General features: G+C 40.7%; 1 protein-coding gene across 1 annotated transcript; it reads right to left on the bottom strand.

Moving 5' to 3' along the window:
- On the bottom strand, positions 1-24279 carry BFAR (bifunctional apoptosis regulator). The gene is made up of 8 exons (XM_039885388.1): positions 24133-24279; positions 13788-14124; positions 12217-12421; positions 11333-11502; positions 9034-9178; positions 3969-4142; positions 2417-2619; positions 1-921 (listed from the first exon to the last, which is right to left on the bottom strand). The coding sequence occupies exons 2-8, from the start codon at positions 14048-14050 to the stop codon at positions 729-731; spliced, it is 1353 nt and encodes a 450-aa protein (XP_039741322.1). The 5' UTR covers positions 14051-14124; positions 24133-24279; the 3' UTR covers positions 1-728.
- Positions 24280-24759: the final 480 nt, after the last annotated feature.

Raw genomic sequence — 24759 nt, 5'->3', positions numbered from 1 at the left:
GCAGCTCAGCCTGGTGTGAATTACTTTCCATTTATTGCCTGACATCCCACTCAATCCCCCCCTCAGAGAGAGATCCAAACTTTCAGTGATTACAAGTCGGAAACAGTGTCGAGTCTACCCATCATTCTATTCTCAAACTGAATCCTTTAATGTTTAATTCTAAAACCTAGCAACTCTTCAAAAGATAGAATTGTCAATTGGACTCTGTTTTTACCTCTGTATTTTTTGTGTGTAACTGTCTATACCTATGACAAAAACCTTCTCCCATTTTCCTAAACTTGACTTAGAGGATAGGGCAGGCCCCAACGAGCCTGGTTTTGGGCTGTCGCAGGACTCTCACTTGCCCTGGGAGCCTATGTCAGTCAGAGGTTAGGGCAAGAGGGACTGCTGATGTGGCAGCCTTCTGATGTCGCCCATACCATGTCCTCTGAAGACCCTGGGTCCTTGCAAGCTGTCATGGACTGGGCCTCCCAAGTTCCTGTGAGCAAGGTGGCCAGGTGGGAGGTGCTGCTTCTATGTCTGCCCTGCTCTGGGATGTCAGTCCCTGCTGCCACAATGCCACAGGCAGAAGGAGAGAGGACCTGGTTGTAGCCTTTGACAGACAAAGCAGCACCTTGTTTACTAGGGGAAGAAAATAGGAAGTCCACTCCCTCCCCTGCTTCATTTAAGCATCAAAGCTCAGCCATCAGGGAGGCTGGAAGAGTCCTTCAGAGCCTGGGCAGTGCCAGTCACAACACTTGGGTTTCCAGCCGTCGGACTTCCTTGACCACGAGATCGATGTTAATAATTGGGTTAAAGTACAGGGCCCAGTAAAACAAACAGTTGCAAACAAACTGAGGAATGAGGGGCCAAAACATGGCCACAAAAAGCCCCTGTGTTGATACTTTCCAAAAATGGCTCCACATCCTCTGAGGCACAGTCCTAAAAAAGAAGAGAAGTGTTTGAGAGCTGGAACCATGATGGCAATCCTAATGATGACACCAGAGTGCTCAGACCCTGGGCCATTTCCCAGTGCAGAGTCCGGTCCCTGTGCTGCAAAGACCTTGTTTTCTGTCTCCATGTCCGAGACATAACAACCCATCATCAGCTCCCAGGATGAAGCCTAGATAGTACTTCCTCAGGGCAGTCCCCGCACAAAGTGAGACATCCCCATTACCGCCCCAACCCCATCTGCTTCGTTGCTGTGTCAAATCTGGATATAATTAACATACTTATTTTCTCTGCTAGGCTGTTGGCCTTCAGAGTATGGACTGTCTACCAAAAGAACTGTAGTACTTAGCAGAGAGCCAGGGGCAGAGTAGGGGCTCAATTAACTGTGCATGAATGAATGAGTTCACTGAATTTAAGGAAATGAGGGAGATTCTTATTTGGTTCTCAGCACTATTTATAAGGCTGCTCCTAATGGATGAGGCCAAGAAGCCATCGAGTCACTGGATGTTTCAGGCTGCAAGGATGCTGGTGCAGTGATGTGTTACTTCTGCCTGCCCAGCAGCCATCCCCTTTTCTTCTGGAAACACCTTCTGAGTTTTCCTTTGGGGGGGCTTCTTTCCCCTGTTCTTTCCCATGTGGTTTGGTGGGGTTGAAGCCAGCCATTTGTTGGAGGGATGAGTGCACACCTTGAACCTGAACAAGAAGAGCCCTGCATACCCCTGCACAGTGTGATGGGTTCCGGTGGGTACGTGACCAAGTCCGGGCCAGGGCAAAGGTGTGTGAGCCCCGAAACTTTCACAAGTTCTACAGGGATAGAAGTGCTCTCCTTCCACAAGGGTTGCTCAGCTGCTAAGATCTGTGCCTGGAATGATCAAGTGCCCCCACAAAAAAGACAGCTGCCTGAGGCCAAACAACAGGCAAAGAACAGAGCTGCGAGAGGGGAGAGTCAGTCCTGATGACAGCATTTGGGTCTCCGGGACCAGCCATGCAGGAAGTCTTAACTGGGCATTTCCCTTTTAAGGGAAGCCAGTTTAGGTTGGTTTCTGTCACTTGCAACCATGATTCCTGACTCTGACCTTCTAGCCCAACTCTCCATTTTATGCATTAATCCAGAAAAGTTACTACTGTTGCAGTTGGTGGCAGAGGATCAGAACTCATGCCTACAATTCCTCACCAGATCTCTTTATGCCCTACCAGAATGCTGTTTTCTATCAAGTAACTTCTTTTTCTGGTTGTTTTATTCCTTAATTGTTAACATCCTTCATGCGCACCCTCCACCCCCAGGAATTATATGGTAGATTATTATGTGGGGATAAGATATGTGGGGAAACACTTTAACAATGAGCACCACGGAAACCTCCCCACCCCACAAAATAAAGATTTTTTTCCTATTTGCTGCTTAAGTGGGTGTTTCTAAACCAGAGCGTGAGGATGCCTTTTCCAGGCCCTGTTGCTCCAACCATCTCCAATATAAAAATACACTTACTTTAGTTCACTTCTTGACCAGATCCTCCAAAAGGAGAATAATTCCAGAACTGAGAGTAACATGGCATTGACGATGAGAAACCGTGACGTCCAATAATGGACCTCCAGCCAGTCCCAAGCAAATTCAGCAATCAGCTGGTACGGAAGGAAGGAGTATTTCACAAGGAATTCTCTCCACTGCTTCCATGTGGGCTCTCTAAGATCCTTTAAGAATAACATACAAACAACAAATAAAAATAAATAAAAATGGACACGAAAAATTATGAGGACTGACTTCTGGACAAAATATGGTGGTTATCCCAGGGAGTTTTACATTTATTAAAAACACAACAATCTAAAGTGAAATTTCCATCCATCGACTCACCTTGAATAATTGTTACATTGGATAAATGTTAATAAAGAGGTAGAATTGAGACTCTTGTTCTGTAATTGTGGAAGCTCAGAAATGAAAAATCTAAGCAGGAGTTAAAAATAATGAGATTGAAATGAATTGAAATTAACCAGTTTTTAATTTCTTCATCACTGTATAGGTAGCTCACTTTCCTAAATTCAACATCTAAGCTATGGTAGAATGACAGTAGGTCATGGGAAAATTAAACACACACCTTGAAAAAGAAGTTTTTTGGGAAAATTAAAAAAAAACAACTTTAATTACAGATAGAAAGAGGATTAACAGCAGTATTTAATTAACTCACAGGCATCCAGAAGGCTAATGGGAGCTCAACAAGACTGTGCACAATGGAAAAGATACTGGATCTTCGAAGAAACACATCAGCCTGGTGAGCAGGCAAGGGCTGTTGGGGCTTGTTCAAGTGGAAAGGTCAGTGGAATGTGGATCATATATGGCAATTCCTATATCCATGTGCCTTTTTGATATAAATAGATCAGAGGGATTTCTCTGAGAGAAGCAATGGAAAGGACAATATGCCCTCATCAAAAAACCAACTAGACACAGAAATCACCCTGAGTCAATGAGATACACCAACAATTCTGAAGGAATCCATGGGTCGAACTGAAGAACCAAGAGGTGTGGGGGCGGGGGTGGGGTGGGGGTAGGGTGGTGGCGGGGTAACCATCCCTGCCAAGGGCCCAGTGGTCAGGTGGCATTACAGCTCCCATCAGTGAGCTGGAGGACGGCTTACTGTTCAGAGGCCAACAGAATGGATACTACCCCTGCCTACCAGACAAGTAATCATTCTTCGGAGAACTTATTAAGATACTTATTATCAAGCTGACAGGCCCATAAGTCTAACCCTCAGGTAATCTGGACCTATGCTATCAACTTTTATAACAAAAGCATGCTAGGGGTTTTTTCCCCCCTAAATATTTCAAGATCAGAGGGCAGCACTTCTTGCTATGCGATACAGGAGACAAAATAGGCTTCTGGGAGCAGGGAAGTTCCTGCTTTATATTTTGTAGGGGCTCTCCTTGCAAAATTCAAATGAAAAGCTGGTGTTGCTTGCTCTTCCATGATAGGTTACAGCTATGTCTCCAGTTCCATACCACATTGAGAAATGGTAGAATAATTTATTTAAGGCACTCTGCAGACCTACCAGAAGCTTGGCGATGATGTCTTCCTCAGAGCTGTCTTCTTGCAGAGGGCAGATGGTATGGATGAAAGGTAGGAAGGTGTCCGTGTAGTCAAACAGGTAGAGGTACAGCAGGCCGAGTCTGGGGGAACTCTTGAGAGCATACAGCAGGAACAGGGACCTGCCCGGGTTCACAGCCTGCAGTGGGTGAGGTAGGTGCAAGGCCACATTACAACCAAAGTGGCCAGTTCCCACCCATGCTCCTTCTGCAGCCTCAAGCCCTTTGCCATCAGCCTTTTTTTGTGTGGTTTGAATAAACAAAAGAAGAGGCTAAGTAATAAATCTTGGGGCTACGTTATATAAAGATCCAATCTCTCTCCAAGGCTGGGGAGGGGAAGATGGATGAGAAGCATACTCCTAGGCACTACTTGTAGAACACAACCTTGTAAAGCAATTGTGTAAAATTTATCAGTCTTAAAAACATTTAATTTTACCAGTCTATTAGTGGGCACTACTCAATAAAAATAACCTGAAATGCATAAGGCTTTATGTACAAATGTTTAGCATCACATTGTACGTAATAGAGAAAAAGTAAAATCGATGACCTAAGTAATGAAGTTACAGTAGATATTTAACTATTGAAAAATGAATATGAGACATTTTGGATAATGTTTATGATAAAATGTTAGGTGAAAAAGAGATGTGTAGTGATCCGATCTCAACAGTGTCCAGTGCCAGGAAAGCAAGGCCTCATTCAGGGCTGAGATCCCTTTCCTAGAGGAGCATGTCGGTCACACGAGATGTCAACAAACATTTGTGGAATGAATATATCAACAAAAGGACTATTTCAGTTATGCATAGAAAATTGTCTAGAAGAAAACAGAGCAAAATACAATGTTAAGATTGCATTTTTGAATCTTAGGTGGAATTATGGGCAATTTATTTTCATTTTTCGTACTTTTTAAATTTTGCTGCAATGCATGTGTATTTATATTTTTCCTGAATATAAAAGTAACTGTAAAATGATTCAACTTACTTGGTGCTTCTAAGCATCAAATGAAATGGGCAAAAGATATGACTGGACACTGCACCAAAGAAAATATAAGGATGGCAAATAAGCTTGTGAAAAGATGCTCAATATTGTTAGTCCTTAGAGAAAAGCAAATTACACCAGTGAAATAATATGACGTTTGGTTGCGCTTTAATAGAACCTCAGGACGGAGGGTGTGGGGAGTGGGTGGAGGGGTACAGATGAAATAAGAATGCCCATGAATTGATGCTCATTGATGCTGGGTATGAGTACACTCTTTCCTCTATTTTTATATACACCTAAAGTTTTCTATAGTAAAAGATTTTTTAAAAAGGTCCAACTTGTGGAATGAATGATTCCAGGTCTGGGGCAGGAAAGGTACAGGAGTAACTTGAACACCTTGTCATGTGAGAAAGGAAAGTATCAAAGACTAATGAGGTCATGTCAAAAGGATTCACTAGCAAGTACATTATAACTCAATTCAAAAGTTAAATTTAAAAAATGGACTCGGAAAATGAGGAGTCTCCTTAAAAAAGATGGGACAATTTGAGCATAATTACTGAAATGTATTCAAACACATCACAAATGTGAAAATCCTCAATTAATAATGATCCTAAAGAAACTGGTCACCTTTGGAGGATAATAGGGAGCCAAATCATTATTCTGAATCTGGTAAATAAAGGGAAAGAATCAAGCACTCAAGCACTTAACCTGCCTTTCTGGTATAAACTGTATTTAGGGTAATCAAAATGGTTGTTGAGGGAAATTTTTTCTCTTTTTTTTAGATGTAGTTCAGCTAACGAATGAGGAAGAAATTACAGAATTACAATATCACCATTTTGCAACCCCTGATGAACTAATGGATCCAAAAATCAGTGATCATAGTGGCTGCAACCATCAGAAGAAGACAAGTGTACATCACGAGCCTCTTCATGAAAGGAAACACCCATGAGGTAATCTTGCCAACATACCACACTGAAACCAAAGCAAGTTTCTAGATCTAACTACTAGATTACAGGATATGCAGGGGACAAAGGGACCTGCTGGGTGACACCACAGAGAATCAGCAAAATTCAAGATGTGGGTAAACTACAGGAAAAAATGATCTGGTTTCTTCAATAAATGCAGGGTAACAAAAAGAAGGAGGGAGAATTTATAGATGAAAAGAGACTAAGGATAATAAAACAAAGTAAAGTAAAATAAAAATTAAAATAAAATAAAAAAGACACTTAGGAGACATAGCAACCAAATGGGGACCCTGTTTGGATGCTAGTTAGAACAAATCAACTAAAAAAAAAAAGAGATGGGGGATTTTTAAATACTGACAAGTTATTTGACAATATCAGAGAATTACTATTAATTTGGAGGATGTTTTGTCTTTTCAAAAAAGTCTTTACTTTTTAAAGATTCACACTGAGATATTTACTATGAAAAATTAGGTATCTCAAATTTTCAAAATAATCAGGGAGGGAGTAGATGAGCGTATTGTTGAAATAAACATGGCCCTAAGTTGCTGTCTCTGGGATGGGTAGATGGCAGATTTTTTTCCTGCTTTTGTATATGTGTGAAATTTTCCAAACTAATAGTTTTTTTTTAAAAAAATCTAAGTTCTAAAAATATCTTTGTGCCCTAACTTAGGTGAGACAGATATATGTGGGAGCAGCTATTCATTCTAAAGCAGCATCTACCGATTTTTTTCATTATCACTCCTTAAGGAGCCTTTTAAAAACATTTTTTCGTAATTCCTCTCCACTCCAATGAAATATCAATACCACAAATAATGCTGTGTGTCTGTTTATATACTGTGGTCTTTTGGAGGGCCACAAATCTTTATAGTAGCTAAGACTTTTTCACCCCCCAAGAACCAATGGCCTTGTGGTGATACTGCTCCCACTGAGTATGATATTCTAAAGGAACAAAGGTCCCAGAAAAAAAGTCTGACTGCATCCAGCCACATCATAGTACTAACCATGAGAAAGTAGATGACCAAGTTATATATTTGTAGGTCTGGAGTCAGCTGGATCAAAATATTCCAACTCTTGGCTACTTCCGATCAGATAAAGAGGAGAAGCCAACCACCCAGGGAGGTTTATGACCACAGCACTACAGTGGGGAGCTGTCTTTCTCATGTCTATTGAGAATAGTGGCATTCAGGAGGCCCTGCACTAGACACTAGGGCTGGAGAGGGACTCTTAATCGTCAAATGGCCACCCTTGAGAGGGGCTGGTAACAGATCTCAAGGAACAGGCTAAGATTCTGCTTGCTTTTATACCAGGACCAGAATCATGTTCCCTCCCATTCACTCTGGTTAATATTAAGATACTATTTCATATTATAAATAGAGGGTAATTGTTTGGATATGTGACCCAAAAATGTTCCCCCAGATATTAAAACCCACCATAGGATTAATATTGGCTATGAAAAGAGTCTGACCGTATTAACAAAACTAATCATTTATATACATAAAAAAAGTAGGGATTTTTAAAATTAAAAAACAATAAGAAAAACAACATACTTTCTACTTAGAAACTCCATGCCCATTCTTCAAATTTTTTGAGACCAGTGTTTCTTTAGTTTTAAAGTAATACAAGTATATAGTAAACATATTTTTTCCCCAATGGTACAGAAATGTGTTAAGTGATATACTATTCTCCCTCCCATCCAACTCTCAATCCCCAGATGAAAACATAATGTTAAGTTTGTGTCCTCCTCAAAATTTTCTATGTATCTGCAAACATATACATACATACGTACATTCAAATGTGTGTATTTTCCAATATGCTTTATCTTCAGTTAACACCACAATGTGGGCATCCTTCCTTATTAGCATCCCCAGAATCACCTCCTTTTGTAATGATTACACATATGGATGTGCCATATTTATTTCACCTGTTCCTAATAACGGGCACTCAGGTTGTTTTCCATGTGCTGCTATTACCAACGATGCTGTGGTGAACACCTTGTTCAAAGACTGTCTGTGGCTCAAACATTCAGTTCTCACAATAACTCTCTGAGGTCACTCACTGAGGAGAAATAGGCACCGCAAAGCCTGGGTACTTGCTGCTGTTCCCACAGCCAGTGTGTCCTGGAGGAGCCCCGGCAGTCAGGCTCCCAGGCCCTGCTCTTCATCACGGTGCTATGCTGCCTGTGCTCTAAATGCAGAATGAAGAGTAGGTGGGATTTAAAGTTTTATAGTTATTGACAAATTGCTCTCCAAAGAGATGTATGATCTGCAAAACATGAGTGCCTCTTTCCTCGTATTTTAAATGTTTTCATCCTTGACAATATTATAGGTGAAAATATGCCATTTGGTTGTTTTAATTTGCACTACTTGAATTTTGAGTGGGCATTCCCCCCCATAAACTTACTGGTTATTTATATTTATTTATTTTACTCCATGATGTCTTTTTTAGGTATAAGTTGGAATATTCCAAATATTCTATAACAAATAAAAAATAGAGTATTCGTTTTACAGTACCGTATTTGCAAATTCCTCTCTGTGAAGGAGAACCAATAGGTGCAGTCATGTTGAGCAATTTACCAATATCTAGTCAAGTCGAAGATGTGCATTATTTAGGACCTCGTAACCCTATTCAAGAAACTCTTATATGTGAGCGTGGGCACTTCCAAAAAAAAATGTCCACAGCAGCACGATTTCTAACAGCAAAAATGGAAACAACCTGTTTCATCAACAAGAAAAGGCATAAACTGCCATGTCCCTGTGCAATGTGAATACTGCACACAAGAGAAAAAGAGTGGACTGTGCCGCAGAGATAAAGGCTACTACTTGCAGAGGATAGGCTCAGTGCATGCCTCTTATGTTAAGGTTGAAAACTTATACAACAATGCTCCTAGTGCTTGCGGATACGTATCCGTAATTCAGATAGAAAACAGGCCTGGGAAGGATGCGCAGCCCAGCTGCAGGAGCGTGGACCTCTAGACAGGGTAAGGAGGCGGGGGCTTCAATCATGTCTGTGATGTTTTCTTAGGTAGTGGGCATGCAGATGATTGCTAGATTGTTTTCTATACTTTTTTCAATTAAAAACATAAAGAGTTCACCTTATATTCCCAGAGATTTTGGGGGGGCTTCACGCCTAGTGCTTTGACACGCTCCAGTTCCATGAGGATGGCTCTTCTGTGGCTGCCATTTTCTATGGTGTATGGCGCCCTTGCAAATTCTTCCTCTGTTAAAGTTAAAAGCAATCTGTGGTGGGGGAGGGGACAGAAGGTTTCTTTTGAGATTATATACTGGAAGCAAATTTTCCACAGTTAAGAGTTCCATCTTATAACACAAATATTTTAACTTTGAGGTAGGTTACTTCATATATGAAATAATATTAATGATAGCAAACAATTGACTACTTACTATTTGCCAGTGACTTTCTGAAAATACTTTCATAAATCATCACTGATCCATTTAACAATACTATAGGTGGCCTTATGCCCATTTTGTGGATGAGAAAACTGGCTTAGAAAAATAAAGTGACTCACCCAAGGCACACCCAGGTCTGCTCTGCTCCTAACCTTTGATCTTTCAGCTATACACTCTGACCTCTCACACATTACTCTATTTTTTTAAGTGTGTGCGTCTAGAAAAAAAATTGGAAAGAAATCCAGTAAAACATTATGACATTAAGAGTAGCTGTTTCAGGGTAGTGATTTAATAAAAATAACTGTAGATCTCTTCTGTTCCCTTTCATCAGAAAACTATCAGAAAACACAAATCCACTTCCACAGTGACTCGTTAAAAACATCCCTGTGCACTGACAGATGGAGACCACGCAAGCACAGCTGGAGGAGTATACAATGAAGTCCCTTTGTGGGTAATTTAGTAATATTTATTAAAGTGGTAAAGAAATATTCCCTTTTACCCAGAAATTCCTATCCCCTAGAAGGAAGATAGTTATGCAAAGATATACTGTATTAACTAGGTAGAGAATTTTTTTAAACCACAATTCTGGGGTGTGTGTGACTGGTTGTGTGTATGAGTGGCTCTGTATGTGCACATGTGCTAATTCTTGCAAAAAAACAGTTTAAGTGGGAGCATTGTGTTTCCCCAAAGGAGAGTCAAATGTTGAAAGCTCAGTTCAGTGCGAAAAGCGACTGGGGTGGCAGGTGGGGCAGCCAGGCAGACTGGCAGTGAGTGGGCTCTGAGTCTGAAACAAGCGGAGAGGAGAGAACGTACTCTCAGCACTGCATGGTGTTCTAAGTAACATCTCTGCAGTCCCTCCAAGGACGGGAGGTCCTCTGGAGGGTGCAGGGGCTTGGTGACAGGCAGAAGCAGGCCTCCCCGGAGCCCAAGGATTAGTGAGTTCCTCATACCAATGAGTTCCTTCAGGCACTTGCTGCAATTTTGTATGGAACTGTGTCTAGAAGAGGAAAAAGGAAACAACCCGAATATGTATTCATGGAGATCAATTAAATGGACTTTACCATGTATACATACATACGTACATAAAACAGATCTGCTGTGTACAACCGTATTTTCAGTTTAAATAAATAATGCACATTTCTATGTGTATGTCTGTATAAACATTGAAAAAAATCTGAAAAGGTGTCCAGCAAGATGATAACACTGGTTTCTCTGAAGAGTAGTATTACCAGGGTATTTCACTTTTACTATCCTTTAGTTCTATATTACTTTTTAAATAAATAATAAATGTTACTTTTATAATCAGGAAGCAATAAATTAAAATGTCACTGACATAAAATGGTATGGTTTCTTTGGAAAATAGTTTGACAGTTCTTTGGAAAGTTAAACATAGAGTTACTACATGACCCAGCAATTCCACTGCAATGGATTACTGAAAATATGTGTCCACACAAAAACTTGGTATACAAATGATCATAGCAGCATTGCTCATAAGAGCCCCCAAATGGAATTAACCCAAATGTCCATCAACTGAATAATGGATAAATAAAATGTGGTGTAGCCACAGAATGAAATATTATTCAGCCATTAAAATGAATGAAGCACTGATACATGCTACAACTTGAATGAACCTTGAAAACATGATGCTAAATGAAAAAGCCAGACACACAAGCTCACACATATTGTATGATTCCATTTATATGAAATACTCTGAATAGGCAAATTCATAGAGACAGAAAGTAGAATGGTGGTGCCCGAGGCTGAGGGAGGAGAAAAAATGAGGACTGACTGCTAAAGAGTAAGAGCTTTCTTTTCAGGGATGATAAAATGTTCTAAAACTAGATTGTGATGACACTGCACATATCTGAGAGTATAATAAAAACCAGTGACTGCACACTTTCAAAGGGTGAATTTTCTGGCATGTGGATTATCTCAATAAAACTGTTTAAAAAATGTCTGTGATGTATCAAAGATTTTGCTCCTCACCTTCCATTTACTCTTTCAGATAAAAACCTGTCTCTGTAGAGAGAGGCCCAAGGGCCCAGCTGCTCCAGCCAGAGGACAACTTCTTCCGCTGTCCATTTGGCCACAGCTTTGTGGACCAGGAGGTCATGTTCAGATTCTCTGCTACTCCAGTGATACACGAGCAGGACCACCTGGGGAAAAGTGACAGGGACCTTAAAGACACAGAAAGGTCCGAGATGCCAGTTTCTAAATATGTGAATGTGGGCAGGGAAGGGAAGAGGCTGAGCTTGAAGGGAATGGAGCCAAGTCTGTACACAGAAGCAGGGCAACGCCACTCCCAGAGCACTGGAGAGCAGGCTCTTGTCTGCTGACTGCGGGGCCCTGAGGGAACAGAGACAGGAGCAAGACTCACTGCCGGACACCTAGGAACACTGCGCCCTTGACCCCAGCAACCTGGCCAACAGATCTCATGTCTCTTTTCTATTGGAAAATTTTTAACATTTAGATTTCTGTAGTGTGGAACTTAAAAAGGAAACAGTCTCTACATTGGAAGTTAGTAAAGTGCTGTGCTTAAGACTCTGCCATCAAGGCAGACATGGTCCCGAATTCCAGTTCTAACACCTTTTTGCACATGTTTCCTTAACTCTAAAATGGAAATAACAACGGTGCCTATTGCACAGCTTATGAAGAAGATAAAATGGGATAAAGCTAACTAACATTTACAGGGCTCTGAATATTATGTTCTCTACTTGAGTAACATCCCCAAAGAATCATACAACCCAGCAGATTTCAGTGTGTGCAGTGAATTACCACATGCAGTTATGTCGTTTAGGTGTGTTTCAACAAAACTGACTTCAGTGGAAACCATGAGAGTATGAGGGATAGAGAAAGAGCAATAAACTTACTGCCACACCAGTTAAAGCTGTGAGTACTCCAGAAAAGAATCCCCCTCCTCTCTGCTGATTCACTCGGCCTGTGTTGGGAGCTACAGGAATCTGATCATTTCCATATTTCTGAAAGGCTGCAAGACTCTGGACTACGTCATTATTCTGTTGAATGTCTTCAAATCGCATTCTAATGGCATCAGGAAATAATTTTTCAATGGCATCCCTATAGAGAACAGAAAAAAATCACAAGAGAGTTGTTTAACTGAATTCACTTACAATGTTTAAAGGACCAAATAAAACTAATAGTCAACATTTAATAATATACAAGTACTACAGAAGGATGGCCCTGCTGGTAACAGCAAAAAGTGAGAAACAACCTACATGTCCCCTGTTAGGTTAACAGCTAAATAAAACATGGTATATTCATACAATTAAATACCACGTAGTTTTAAACATGAATTTACTATCACTGTCTATCAAAGTGGAGAAATTTAAGACATACATATTGTTGAATGAAAATAGTAAACTTTAGAACCATACAGATAGAACACCACTCATGCGAGAACATGTTTGCATTTCCTACTAGGACCTATGTGTATAAAAATATATTTTTTAAACCTGAAAAAAAAATCACAACTGAAAAAAAAAACTGAAAAAAAAGTCATAACTGATGTTACCGTGGGGAAAAGGAAGGATTCTAAGATGGGTGAGGGGCCAAAGGGGTCTTTAGCTTTATCAGTAACATTCCACTATTTTAAAAAGAATGTAAACAAATGAATATATATATGTATTGCTTACATTACTAAAAATTCATAAAAAGGAAAAAGTTCAGTAGTAAGAGAAAGACCAACCATCAGGTCATACTGAAGGGTTCTTTTCATTTTCAGTTACACACAGAGAACCCTCCTTCAATTTAAGATTATGATAACAGTAAGAAACACTTCAGTTTCTTCAATTAAAATAAGACTGACAGGTAAGAGCAAAGCATTTGTGATTACATCTCCTGTGGAAAAGAGAATGTTGGGTTAATGTTTCATGTAACTTTCTGATACCCTGTTGATATCAAGAGAACAGAAGATCAGGAATTTAGCCTCAAAAACCTCACAATAAGCAACATTCCCAAAGAGTTTTGAACATTACGAATATTATGAATGGAATAATCTATCTGAAAAGTCTTGCCATTTCTTGTGTGATGCTATGCATAAGAACCTACCTCTATTAATGTGATAACTGCAACAGAGTTTAGTCAAAGGTTATGAAAATCAGCATTAAATCAGCTATCGAGAATTGTATCATTTTCTCTATTAGACCTAGAGTGTTCTCAGTGGATACAAATCAGTAAAAAGTTTATTCTATGGCAAAGGATTAAAAGCAATGGTCTGATAACCAGAATTTCTTTCATTCATTTATAATAAACAATAAACAAATCATAGTCACCTATGAGGAAGGGAGTCTGGATTTTCAGGTCCTTGAGCTCCCTGATTCACATTCCAGCAGATCTAGCCTCCGGCCTTTCAAACATGACTGCACCATTAAGAGGGACCACACTGAACAAGTTGTATGTGCTACCAATACAGACTGAACATTACCTGAGGAGAATATTAACTTTGGGGAAACCTTCCCATTTTTCTCTGCATTCTGGACACTCTGTTTTCTTTGAAGAAGCCCACCACAAAGCTAGGCAGTGCCGGCAGAAGCTGTGCCCACAGTTCAAGGTGGTGGGGTTAATCAGGATGTCGTAACAGCAATGGCAAGAAAATTCGCTAACAGAAATCTGAGGGCTGATGCTCTTGAGAGGGTCATCTTTCTTAAGGGTCATTGTGTTTGGATCATTTTGTTGAGACTCCTCCATCTCTTAGCAAATTCTAGGATCCACGGGCATAGAAAATTTCGGACTTAGAATACTGCTGTAAAGCATCATTAAACCTAGAAAAAAGAGATAGCAACAGAAATAAGACAAATAGCTTAGTAGGTATTTGAGATTACAGCCATTCTATTAAAGCTGATTTTTAAATGTAACAAATATGATTTCTAAAAATTCACATTCCAAAAACCAGATAAATATTACTAAATTTCTTTCTAGCCTATTTGTCATATTTTGAAAATTAGGTAAAGCAATAGTATAGTGGAAAGTTCAATAGACTTGGGATACAGTGTGGAGAATTCTAGATCTTTTTCATGAACTTCTTCTGAAAATGTAATTTTTCTAGCTTCAGTTTCTTCAATTAAATTTCTAAAATCCTTTTGATGTATGTGATTTTCAATATACCAGCTTCCTGTAAAATGTTTGGAGTTGACAGTAACATATGTATTTCAAGTAAATAACACATTTTATCCAAACAAATCTGATTTCCCATAAGGTATTTTACAAAAATTTGATTTTAGGGGTCGTCACAAGAGCAGTTCTAGGACATGACCGAAGCCTTGTTTTCTAGGTGCCCTGTGCCAGTCAACCTCCCTCGGCTCAGTGTTCCCCTCTCTCCCATATTAACTCAAACATGCTTCTCGTGTCCTCTGGATGTGGCCAATTTGGTGCCGCAGAAACATGCTACTGTCACTAATATGCAAATGGCAAAGGGCTGTTCTCTTCTTATTCTCATCTGGGCCTTGGGGTCTTCTTCACTGCAAGGCAGTATGATGGAAAATACCATGGAGTTCGAATCTCCACTCCCCAACTCACTAGTTCTGTGACTGTTCATAAGTTACTTGAGCTCTCTGGGCCTTGTTTCCTCAACTGTGAAATGGTGATAACAGTATAAAACACTTCCAGGCTGCTTGTGAGGATTAGAGACAGTGAAAGTAAAGTGGTAAGGATGGTGCGTGGTGTAAAACAGGGGCTAAGAAATGACTATTCATACTATTCCCAGGATCAGAGTAAAGGCACTGGTGGGTAAGAGTTTCTCAGTCTTGCTATTGTGAAGGGAAAAAGAGTAAATCACTCTCTATCACCCACGCTGGTAACACAGTGAACAGCTAACAGTTTATGCTTTGTAGGCACAGTGGTTAAGAACACTGGTCTCAGGGCTGGGCTGCCTGGGTTCTTCCCCACCCCAGCCCTTTGCCAGCTGTGGGGTCCAGACCTCTTTTGAGTCTCAGCTTTCTCAGGTATGAATGGGGGTGGTAATAATATTTCCCTCAATTGCGAGGGTTTTGTTTAAGAGTCCAAGAATTTTTATGATCAGTTGAAGAGCAGAAGAGTCCATATTAACCCCCAAATATGGGTCACTCTTCATATTTGTATCACTGACTCAATCTATTTTTTAAATAATAGATTATAGATTATTGAGTTATTTCCATTAAAGAATTCAGTTAACATTCAATATTATATTCAAAGTTATACCAATATTTGCTTCAGGTGTCCATTGGGAGATTTTTAGAATGGAATAAAAGGATGCAAGCAAAGTGCCTAGTACCGATCCTGGCATATGGTAAGTAAACCATAAATGGTAACAATTACCTGGTTTCCAAAAGTACTGATAAGAGAATTTTATCACCTTTTATAGGGTGAAAAATTTTACACAGCACATGTTAACACTCTATTTTAAACAAGCAAATCTATAAACAAAGACTAGAAGAAAATACAATAAAGTATTAGTAGTGGCTGTGTTGTTAGGAGAAGGTCATGATTGTTCTGGTTGTGGTTTTCTGTATTTACCAAGTTGTTCTTAAGGAAGATGTATGATATTATAATTGTAAAATACATATATAAAATTGTAAAAAATATATCATATTCCTTTTGGCCTAACATCAATGGAAGATTTTTCCACTCAGAATATACACAACTAAATTTTATAGTTAGTATAAAAGTGGAATAGAGATTCCTCATCCAGTACTCATTAAAGATAGATATAAATTTAAAAGATTAAACATAAAATAAGTTAAAAATTTTAATATGTATTTAAAAGTTATTCACAATAACAGATCATAATAAAGAAGGGAACCACCTTCTGCAGGCCCATTAAAAACTTCTTTTTGGAAGAAGGACTCTAAGTAAATGTTCTTAATGACAAATTCTAAATTATTTTTTATAATCATATTTGTTCATTGTATGTTTAAGAACATTTAAAAAATTTCTAAGTGCTTTCCTTTGAGCAATCTCTTCAAATTGCTTCAGGAATTGGGAGATGTTATATAGGTTTTTGGAGAAAGGAATCATTTTGATAAAGAAATTCCTTTATTTGGCTAATAGTGATTAAAGAACTACCATGTGGAGAGTATTATCCAAGGAAGTAATAATTGAACAATTAGTATTTATTGAACATCCCCTATGAGCCTAGACACTGGGCAGGCCCTTTAGATATGTTCATCACCACATCTTGATTGTGTCAGAGGAGTGAGGGCTGTGTAAGGGGTCAGAAAAGATGGGTCTAACTTAGGTGCTGCTCTCAGTGTTTTCATGCCCCGTTAATGACAAATGGGCTGATGGGAGCACATAAAGGTTTCAGAGGCAATGAGATCAGCAAATCTGTGCTTGAAGTTGATAAATCTCATCCAAAAGGAGGGCGTAGGCTGGGAGAAGTTATAAGTGAGTGTTACGCCCTCTGGGACTAAGGTGGCAAAAACGAAAATGGCAAAGAAATGAAAGGTGACAAAGCGATCAAGCAATCCAAGATATGTTTTAAAAAATAATTCATGGGCTTTGGTGACTAGAGAAAAAGATCAGAGATGCTGGCTAGGTTTCAGAATTAGGGAAGGAGAACAATACATCTGATAGAAATGGGTCACTGTAAACAAATGGAGCCAATCTCAAAAGGTTAGTTGAATTTTAGGAAAGTTGAATTTGAGGTGATGACAAGACTTCCAAGTATAACTATCCAGTGAGCAGCTAGAGATGCAAAACTGTAGATGGGAGTTAAAAATGAAGCCAAGTCTATGGATTTCAGAGTCATTTGTAGAGAAACAATAATGTACATCCAAGTTAACTTCTCACAAATTAGCTTTTTAAAATGAGAACATACCTCCCCCCCGCCACACCCCCCTCACAAAGAACAACAGAACAATAAAACTAGAATGCACCACTAGTTCCTGGCTTACTGGATCTGAAAACTTATTTTTCATGAGAGAAGACAAACCACACACTAACATCAAAAGTGTATTTTATAAGTCGTATTTTGAAAGGCTGAGATGGCCACTAACTCTGTTTTATAATTGTCTTTAACAAACCAGAAACTGCATGGACTTTGATTACATCTTAGGAATTTTGCTAGTTTTATTTTGCTCTAAATTCAAAATGTGAAAGCTAACAGAGAAAGAATACACATCTTAAATTTAGTTGATCTTTTCTGCTATTTGTCTGTATGTATTTGGGTTATTTCCATTAAAGAACTCAGTTCTTTTAGAAGATGAAACTGCCTCTTCAGTGATAAAATCTAGCTCAGACACTTAAGTTTCAAGCTGTGGTGTTCTGACTTGGGTAAGCACACCTTTCTGCACTGGCAATGATTAAAGGCCTCTTTGAGGATAAGGCCCAGTGTTCCTGAGGATATTTACAGCTGTTCTCTACAAACTTGGCACACTCATCAGCATGTGGGGCTGTGAGAAGATTCGCTGGCTCTTTCTGAGCTCCTTCACAAGTAAGCAGGCATTAGAATACTGCTGAAGCCTCCTGGGCTTTTCCCCTTGTCTCAAAAGCCTCAGGGAAGGCTGGGGGAACTTGGTCAAAATTGGGGCAAGGAGAGTCACTCCATTCTCACCACCAGTGCCCTGTTCACATGGATATACTGTGGTTTATGTTTGTGTACTCTGAGAAAGGAAATGCCTACTAAGAAGGGCTCCTGGTAGCTAACTGGGCTCAAATTTTAAAAATATAGCCTAGCAGCCACTTCTATACAGGAGCCTCTCATGCAAACCGCTTCAGGGAGAAGCCTGTGCTAAGCTGCCTGCCTCCTGCACTGAACTACCTTTTTGCATATGTGTCTGCCACCTGAGCCAGCCTTTATCAAGTGGGATCCTATTTCAACCAATAGGACTGAGACGTTCCCCATCCTATTGGAGCTGTGCAACTATAATCCTATCAGCATCTTCACCAACTAATCAGTGGCTCCATTGACCAATCAGGACAGTGCCTTTTGGACCAACCAAACTGTGAGGATTTGGAGTCCTCATTTGTATGAGGATGAACCAATCAAGGACCAGGGGACAGAGACCTCTATGCAAGTCAGCCACCCTCCAGCTCAGAGAATGCACTTTCTCTTTCCACCAAAGACTGTTTCCCTGGCTGGAGCTGAAACATTGAAAAGGTCTCACCAGAGCAGAATGGAGCAGAGCGGTGCAGAGCATGGTGGACTGAACCAGACCAGAGCAGAACTGTCTAGCGGGCAGCAGTGCTGTTCCACAGCTATGCTGCTTTGTAACTGAGCTGTAACATTACCAAGCTTTTCCACAGTCGTGCTGTTCTCACAGCAGTGCTGTATCACAATGGAGCTATTCGCACTGAATAAAATTTCCTTCTTCACCACCAAATTGGGGGTTCCTGATTGTGTTGAATTGGCTTCAATGACCATTGGTTGACATGTTTAATAATCCATGAAATTACAAATGTTAATTATCTAGTTCAAAACCAATGTGAAGAATGCCTGAATTTGGAAGTCTACAAAACTGCAGAGACAAGTTTAAAACAACAGGCTGAACACCACAGAATTGAAGAGTACAGCAAAACCTCTGGGAACTGTGTGAGTTCTGAAAAAAAGTTAGGTCTTCAATTGATGTCCGTAGAGGTGCTTCGAGAGGTCTATGCATATTATGAAATTATATGCTAAACTTGAGTTTGTGCATATGAGTGTGTAATACTAGCATTTTCCTGAAGGAAATCTCCAGTTTTTATTAGACTCTCAAAGGGAATCGAGACCCAAATAAGGTTAAGAACTGTTTTTCTACTGAGATAAAGGCTTTCTTGATGTACTATACCCCTCTGCTTCCTAGAGTGCTTCAAGGGATGCAGGTGAGCCTCCCCAGAGTGATGCAGCGTTATCCTTGTAAACACCCATCCCCCGTGTCCAGGGACAATCTCAACACCGGCAGCCACCACTGCGCTGTGGCAGTATCCGGCCTGCAAGCAGGCTTTCTTTCACATGGCCTTTCTCTTCCTCTGCCCCCTCTTCTTTCCTTTCTCTTTCTTTCTTCTTTCTTTTCCTTCTTTTTTCTTTTGAATTTGGTGCCAGTATTCTTAAAAATCACGTTTCACATAAAAACCTAGTTTCCTGGCTTCTACCGAAAAAACTCAGAAGATCTGGCAACAGTGAGCTGTCATCATTTCACGTGACAAGAGTCAGCTTAAGCTGAGTAACTCAGTAGCTACCCTCTTCAGGGCAAGATGGGCTTTGGTATGCTACAGTCCTCACCCACCTGGTTTCCTCATTTCTGTTATTTGCCTGGCCCCTGGGGTTATTTGAGTTTTCTTGCCCTGTCCCATAAGGTAATGCCTTCAGAGTCTATTGATGAGTGATGTTTTTAGGTTAACTGGCCTTAGGCTTTTTGAGTTGCGTCAGTTTACAGTTTCCTGTTTCTTGATTTGCTGTCAGGTTGTTACTTACCATTGTTGAGAAAGTAACTGCCTATGAGGTGTTGTACAACTTTTTAAATTACTGCTTCTATTCTGCTTTAGACTCAGATGCCAGAGATAGAACCCTGTTCAGCAGATTGTGTGTGTGAAAGGCTCTGGGTGAACCTGAAGCAGGGATTGAATCTAAAAATTCTAAGTTGGCTTTATTGTCATCATATGCCCAGAGACTTAGGTCCAAATGAATACTGTGAGAGTCTGTGGGCTTGTCTATGAATCAAATATTTCGTACAAGGCCTTTAAGACACTTATTTTAATTTTTTGTAGGTATTATTTACTTCCTGATTCTGAGAGACAGTATAATGTTCCTCAGTTTTAAAATCAGAAGATAGGTTCCAAGTTCCAGCTCCACTCTTTATGAGCCATGAGATCATGGAGAAATTACTCATTCCCTCCAAGTCTCACATTAGTATATGCAAGGAATGAGGTAACTACTACCCATCTCACAGGGCAATCATGAGCATTAAGAGGATACATGTATTAGGCTCTGGCACACAGGAAGTGTTCAGTAAATGTTCCTTCTTCCACATCATGTCCCAGATGGGTGACACTTCCCAATCCATACAAGTGAGGAATCCCTAAAGTTCTTGTTCTCATGCCCATGCCATGTAATCAACAACCTGTTCCAACATCTCACCAATGTAACTTTTAATACACCAGAGAGAGATTACTTTCTGAGGAATACACCATCTCTAAAATTTAAGTGTCAAGAAATGGCATAAAATCTTAGAAAGCATTAGTATATGAAATATGACATGAATACACATATACGAATAACCTGTATAGTTGGCACAACTGATAGGAAATAATTACCGTCTCCAAGGACTTGGGCAATTCTAAGATATCTATCACCACAACCTCTTTGTTTTTCCAATGAAATACGTGACATATATAGTTATCTGAAAAAATCTATGAAGAAAAGATGAGGGCCAGACACAATCTCCCAATAATTAATTCTGTATAACTAAAGGACCTGGAATTAACCTGTCTACTTCTCCCTTGCAAGCAAAGTTGTTTGTCTCACTTGGTCAAGTACTTACCTATGGATTTAACCAGAGAGCTAGTACCTGGGAGGAGGTGGTGGCACTGCTGGTACCTGTTTGATCCTTTAGTCACCCAACTAACATTTAAGAAAGTCAGTTAATACAATAATTTTTACTGAGTTTATCAAAGAAGAATGCATGAATTCTGACTTTAGGTTAAGAATTTTTATATCTTAGCTTATTAAGATCTCATTATGTAATGATTGTTAACTCTTTAGAAATCATAATCTTCAAACTGCTTTGTTCAGTGGTATATAATTATGGTTCTACCTCTTCATTCAAAAAGACATTTATTGTGACTGGTATATAGCTAATGTTTTTGGAATAAGCCTTTGAAGGGCTAATTCACTGGGATTCCAGCCTGAAAAATATGATCTCAACCATTTCTTAGCAAAGATGTTTACAAAGAATAAAAAGGTTTTGGCTTTATATGGACCTCTACTTAGGCTATTTCTTCTCATTACAAAAGAGAATAACAATTGCTAATATTTACTGAGCTTGTATAATGTGAAAAGCACAATTCTATGGGATAATTACTACTATCATGTGTGTTTTACAGATGAGAAAATAGAGGCCTACTTAATATAGGACAGAGCCAGGTTCTAATTCCTGGTCTAACTTAAAGCCTGTTCTCATAACACTGCATCATCCCAGTAGCGTAATCAAGAACAGTTATTAGTTCAATGGCTGATTTGCTCCTTTATCATCTAGGCCACATCATAGAACAGCTACCGCAAAGCTGAGCAATCCGAATGAGAGAGGACAAACTAGAATCTGACGACACTGTATCTCGGAACATGAACACCAGTGTTAATAGGGTGAGTATGCTGTTCCATGAGATAAATAAGCAGAAACATTCACAATAGAAATGGGGGTGAGGGTGGTTGGAAGCACCCACATTTCTGGCACCCAAGTCCACCTCTGGGGACACCACTATTAATACCAGAGGAGCATTTCCAGGCTCTTACCATAAAAATCTTGCTTTCCCAATTGCAAATAGACAGATTTTCCTGCTGAACAGGGTCAGAAATTACCAGGGCAAAGGTAGCTGGCTCACGGGATGTTGATTTGCTGCCTGAACTTTGAGATCCAGTGATTTACGGCCTGGGAGTGGTGGGCAAGATGAGAACACACTGATAAGGGTGTCCTGGCTCTCTCCAGAGACTGTCTTTTTCATTTGTTATGTAACATATATAAAGTGACCTACCCTGTATTAAATGCTGTAGATGTCCAATAACTCAGAAAATGATTAAAAACTATTGGTGGTTACCAGTAACTCAAACCTTAACTATTGTAAACTGATGTATCCTCCTCAGGTTTAACTGTCTCTTACATTTTTTGAACAGTTTTGAGTTTTTTTCCTCTCCAACCAAATTCTGAGCTCCCTGAGGTCAGGAACCAAGCCACAGAATTCTATCATGGTAACTGAGAGTAGCTGGCACAAAGCTGGGCTCTAGAAATTTGTAGACGAAAATCAAATCCACAAAAATCTGACTCTCCCCAATATGAGAATTAAAACCCATAGTTGTAAGCTTGTCATTTAAGCATCTTTATGGCCTGCTAGCAATCAACACAACTTTTTAAGAGTACAAATTCTGGAGCCAGAATGATTGAGTTCAAATCCAAGTTCCACCAATTATTAGTTGTGTGAGCTTAGCCAAATCATTCAATCCCTGTGCCTCGGTTTCCTCACATGTATAATAGGTATATTCATAGTATCTTTACGATTGTTAATTAAATGAATTAACGTGTATAGCACTCAGAAGAGTACCTGGCACATAGTAAGTACAATGTAAATATTAGCTATTACTATTATTATGATTATCCCTTAATACGTATTCACACTCTGTCTCACCTATTAATTCCTATTCCTTGGCTATTTTTCCATATCACACTGTTCCCTCCATCTGTAACACAGCTCCACATCATCTCTGGGTCAAAAGTGTCCAACTGACAAGATCCAAATCAACTGTCACTTGAAAGTCTCTAACGACTAACTCCCCTTACACCCAAATTAATCCTTCCTGCCTCTGTGAATTAGTGTAACTTTTATTTGTGCATGTTTCCTCATCTCAAAGACTACAGTTTCCCTGGAGAGGCAGGTGTAGTTGAATCAGAATGGTCTTAGCAATGAGAAAGACCCGAGTTCCAAACCAGGTCACATTTACTCTCCCTGAGCCTCTTATTTCCCATTTATAAGTGACAAACGCTATGCACAGATACTCAAAAAGAGTCTACTGTATGGTCGATTGGTATTATTAATAGAATAATAGTTGCATTAACTGAGTGCCAGCTATGTAAGTAATGGGAGGACGAAGGGCGGGATCTTAAAAAAAAAAAAGGAAAGAAAAAAGAAATGCCCTGGAGAAGTATCGTTTCCCATCAGGTTTATTGAGATAGGCAGGAAATGCAGAAGCATCCTACTCCTAGTCTGGCTGTTTACAAAACAGCCCAAAAATAAACCAAACAACCCAATCCGCACGTGTACTCTGCGTGGGCTCTGGGTTGTGCCTGGAGAAGAGAGTACAGCTCCTTCCTATAGGCCTTTCCGAGTGTGACATCAAGACCATCCCCAATGGACCGACCAATGGGTTTCAGCCGGGAGGACCCAACGGCGACAGCTGAGGGCAGGACAGCCTCTGGGCTCTCACTTTCTCCTCTCCACCACAGTAGGAGGGCGGGCGCCTCTGCCAAAGATTCCCAGTTAGACCCACAGCCTCTCATTTGCCGTTTTGTTTGTTTGTTTGTTTTAAAGAAAACTCCCTTTTGCACAAGTTCAGATTTCTGCCCCTGAGTTGGGAATCACTAGAGCCGGGTTCTAGCCTATCCCCAGCATGACTGCGCGGTTGCACTTTCGCCTTTCTGCGAGTCCGTTACCCTATTTTAAAAAGGGGGCAATCGTTCGGCCTTGGGGTAGGAAGGGCCTTGTCAATTAGACTTGAAGCCCAGCCTGACTTCTATGAGGAACCTAATCAATCTGGACGCACTGTCGCAGGCTGCACCGGGTCGTCCCCTTCCAAGGTATATGGAAGCGACGCCCCCTCCCTCTCTCCTTGGTGAGCCTCTGAAGCTACAGGCTGACGCCGACCCCCGAGGGGGCACAGGCGAGGCCCAGCGATCCGCCGTGCCGACGTGGGGTTCTCGAAAAGGGATGGGGAAGTTGGCCAGCGGGGCTGTGCCTCGAGGCAAGAACAGCGGGTGAACAGGACCCGGGCCTGAGTAAGGAAGGTCCCGCGCGCCTCGGACCTCGCCCCCCACGCCCGTCCTCCACACCCCGCCGGAGGGCGAGCCCGGGCCACCCCCTTGCTGTCCCCCCGCCGCGCTGGGGCTTACCACCGTGTTGATCCCAGGACCCATCCGGACGTCGGCCCTCGCCCGACCCCCGCGGAAGCAGAGCAAGGGGTGGCCGCTTTACTTCCGGAAGCAACCTAGGGCTGACTGTGGAGGGGGGTGCCCCGTGCCCCTGACCATAGAGGAGAGGCCGCACTCATTCCCAGCTCCGTCACACCCGCGACCTCCCCGCTGCCTAGAGCGGCCAGTCTCCGGCCAAGGAGTTCGCCGCTTACGTACCACTGTGGGTCCCGCCCTTTCCTCTTCTGGGACACACAGAGCGCAGCACCCGCGAGTGAGCGGTTGTCTGTCTCGCCTCCTCTCCGGAGGCTGTTTCTGTGTATGGAGGAAACAACTTTATCCAGAAATTAAAGCCTTATTACAAGTCCGCATCGTACTTCCCACAGCTTTTTTTGCTGCCACATTTTAATGTAGAGGGCCGCGGCTAAAGTTCCACTTACAGATGAAGAAGAATCGGAATTAAATGACTTTACTATGTGTTTTTTCTCCCAGCGCTTTGATCCACTGAGAATGCATGCTTATTATCTGGTTTAAATCGCTGGCCTGGAGATTGTTAAAGTGATCGTTTGGAATGACCTTTTTTCTACCTATCAAACTGACAGTAAAAAG

Source organism: Pteropus medius, unplaced genomic scaffold, assembly GCF_902729225.1.
Source record: "Pteropus medius unplaced genomic scaffold, Ma_sr-lr_union100, whole genome shotgun sequence".
Taxonomy (NCBI): domain Eukaryota; kingdom Metazoa; phylum Chordata; class Mammalia; order Chiroptera; family Pteropodidae; genus Pteropus; species Pteropus medius.
This window is presented reverse-complemented; position numbering and strand designations above follow the sequence as displayed.

Coding starts and splice junctions, on each gene's coding strand:
- BFAR (XM_039885388.1), bottom strand. CDS start 14,050: ATGGAGGAGTCTCAACAAAATGATCCAAACACAATGACCCTTAAGAAA. Junction 12,422..13,787: donor AAAGTTAATATTCTCCTCAG/GTAATGTTCAGT, acceptor TGTTCTCTATAG/GGATGCCATTGAAAAATTAT. Junction 2,620..3,968: donor ACATCATCGCCAAGCTTCTG/GTAGGTCTGCAG, acceptor TTATTCTTAAAG/GATCTTAGAGAGCCCACATG.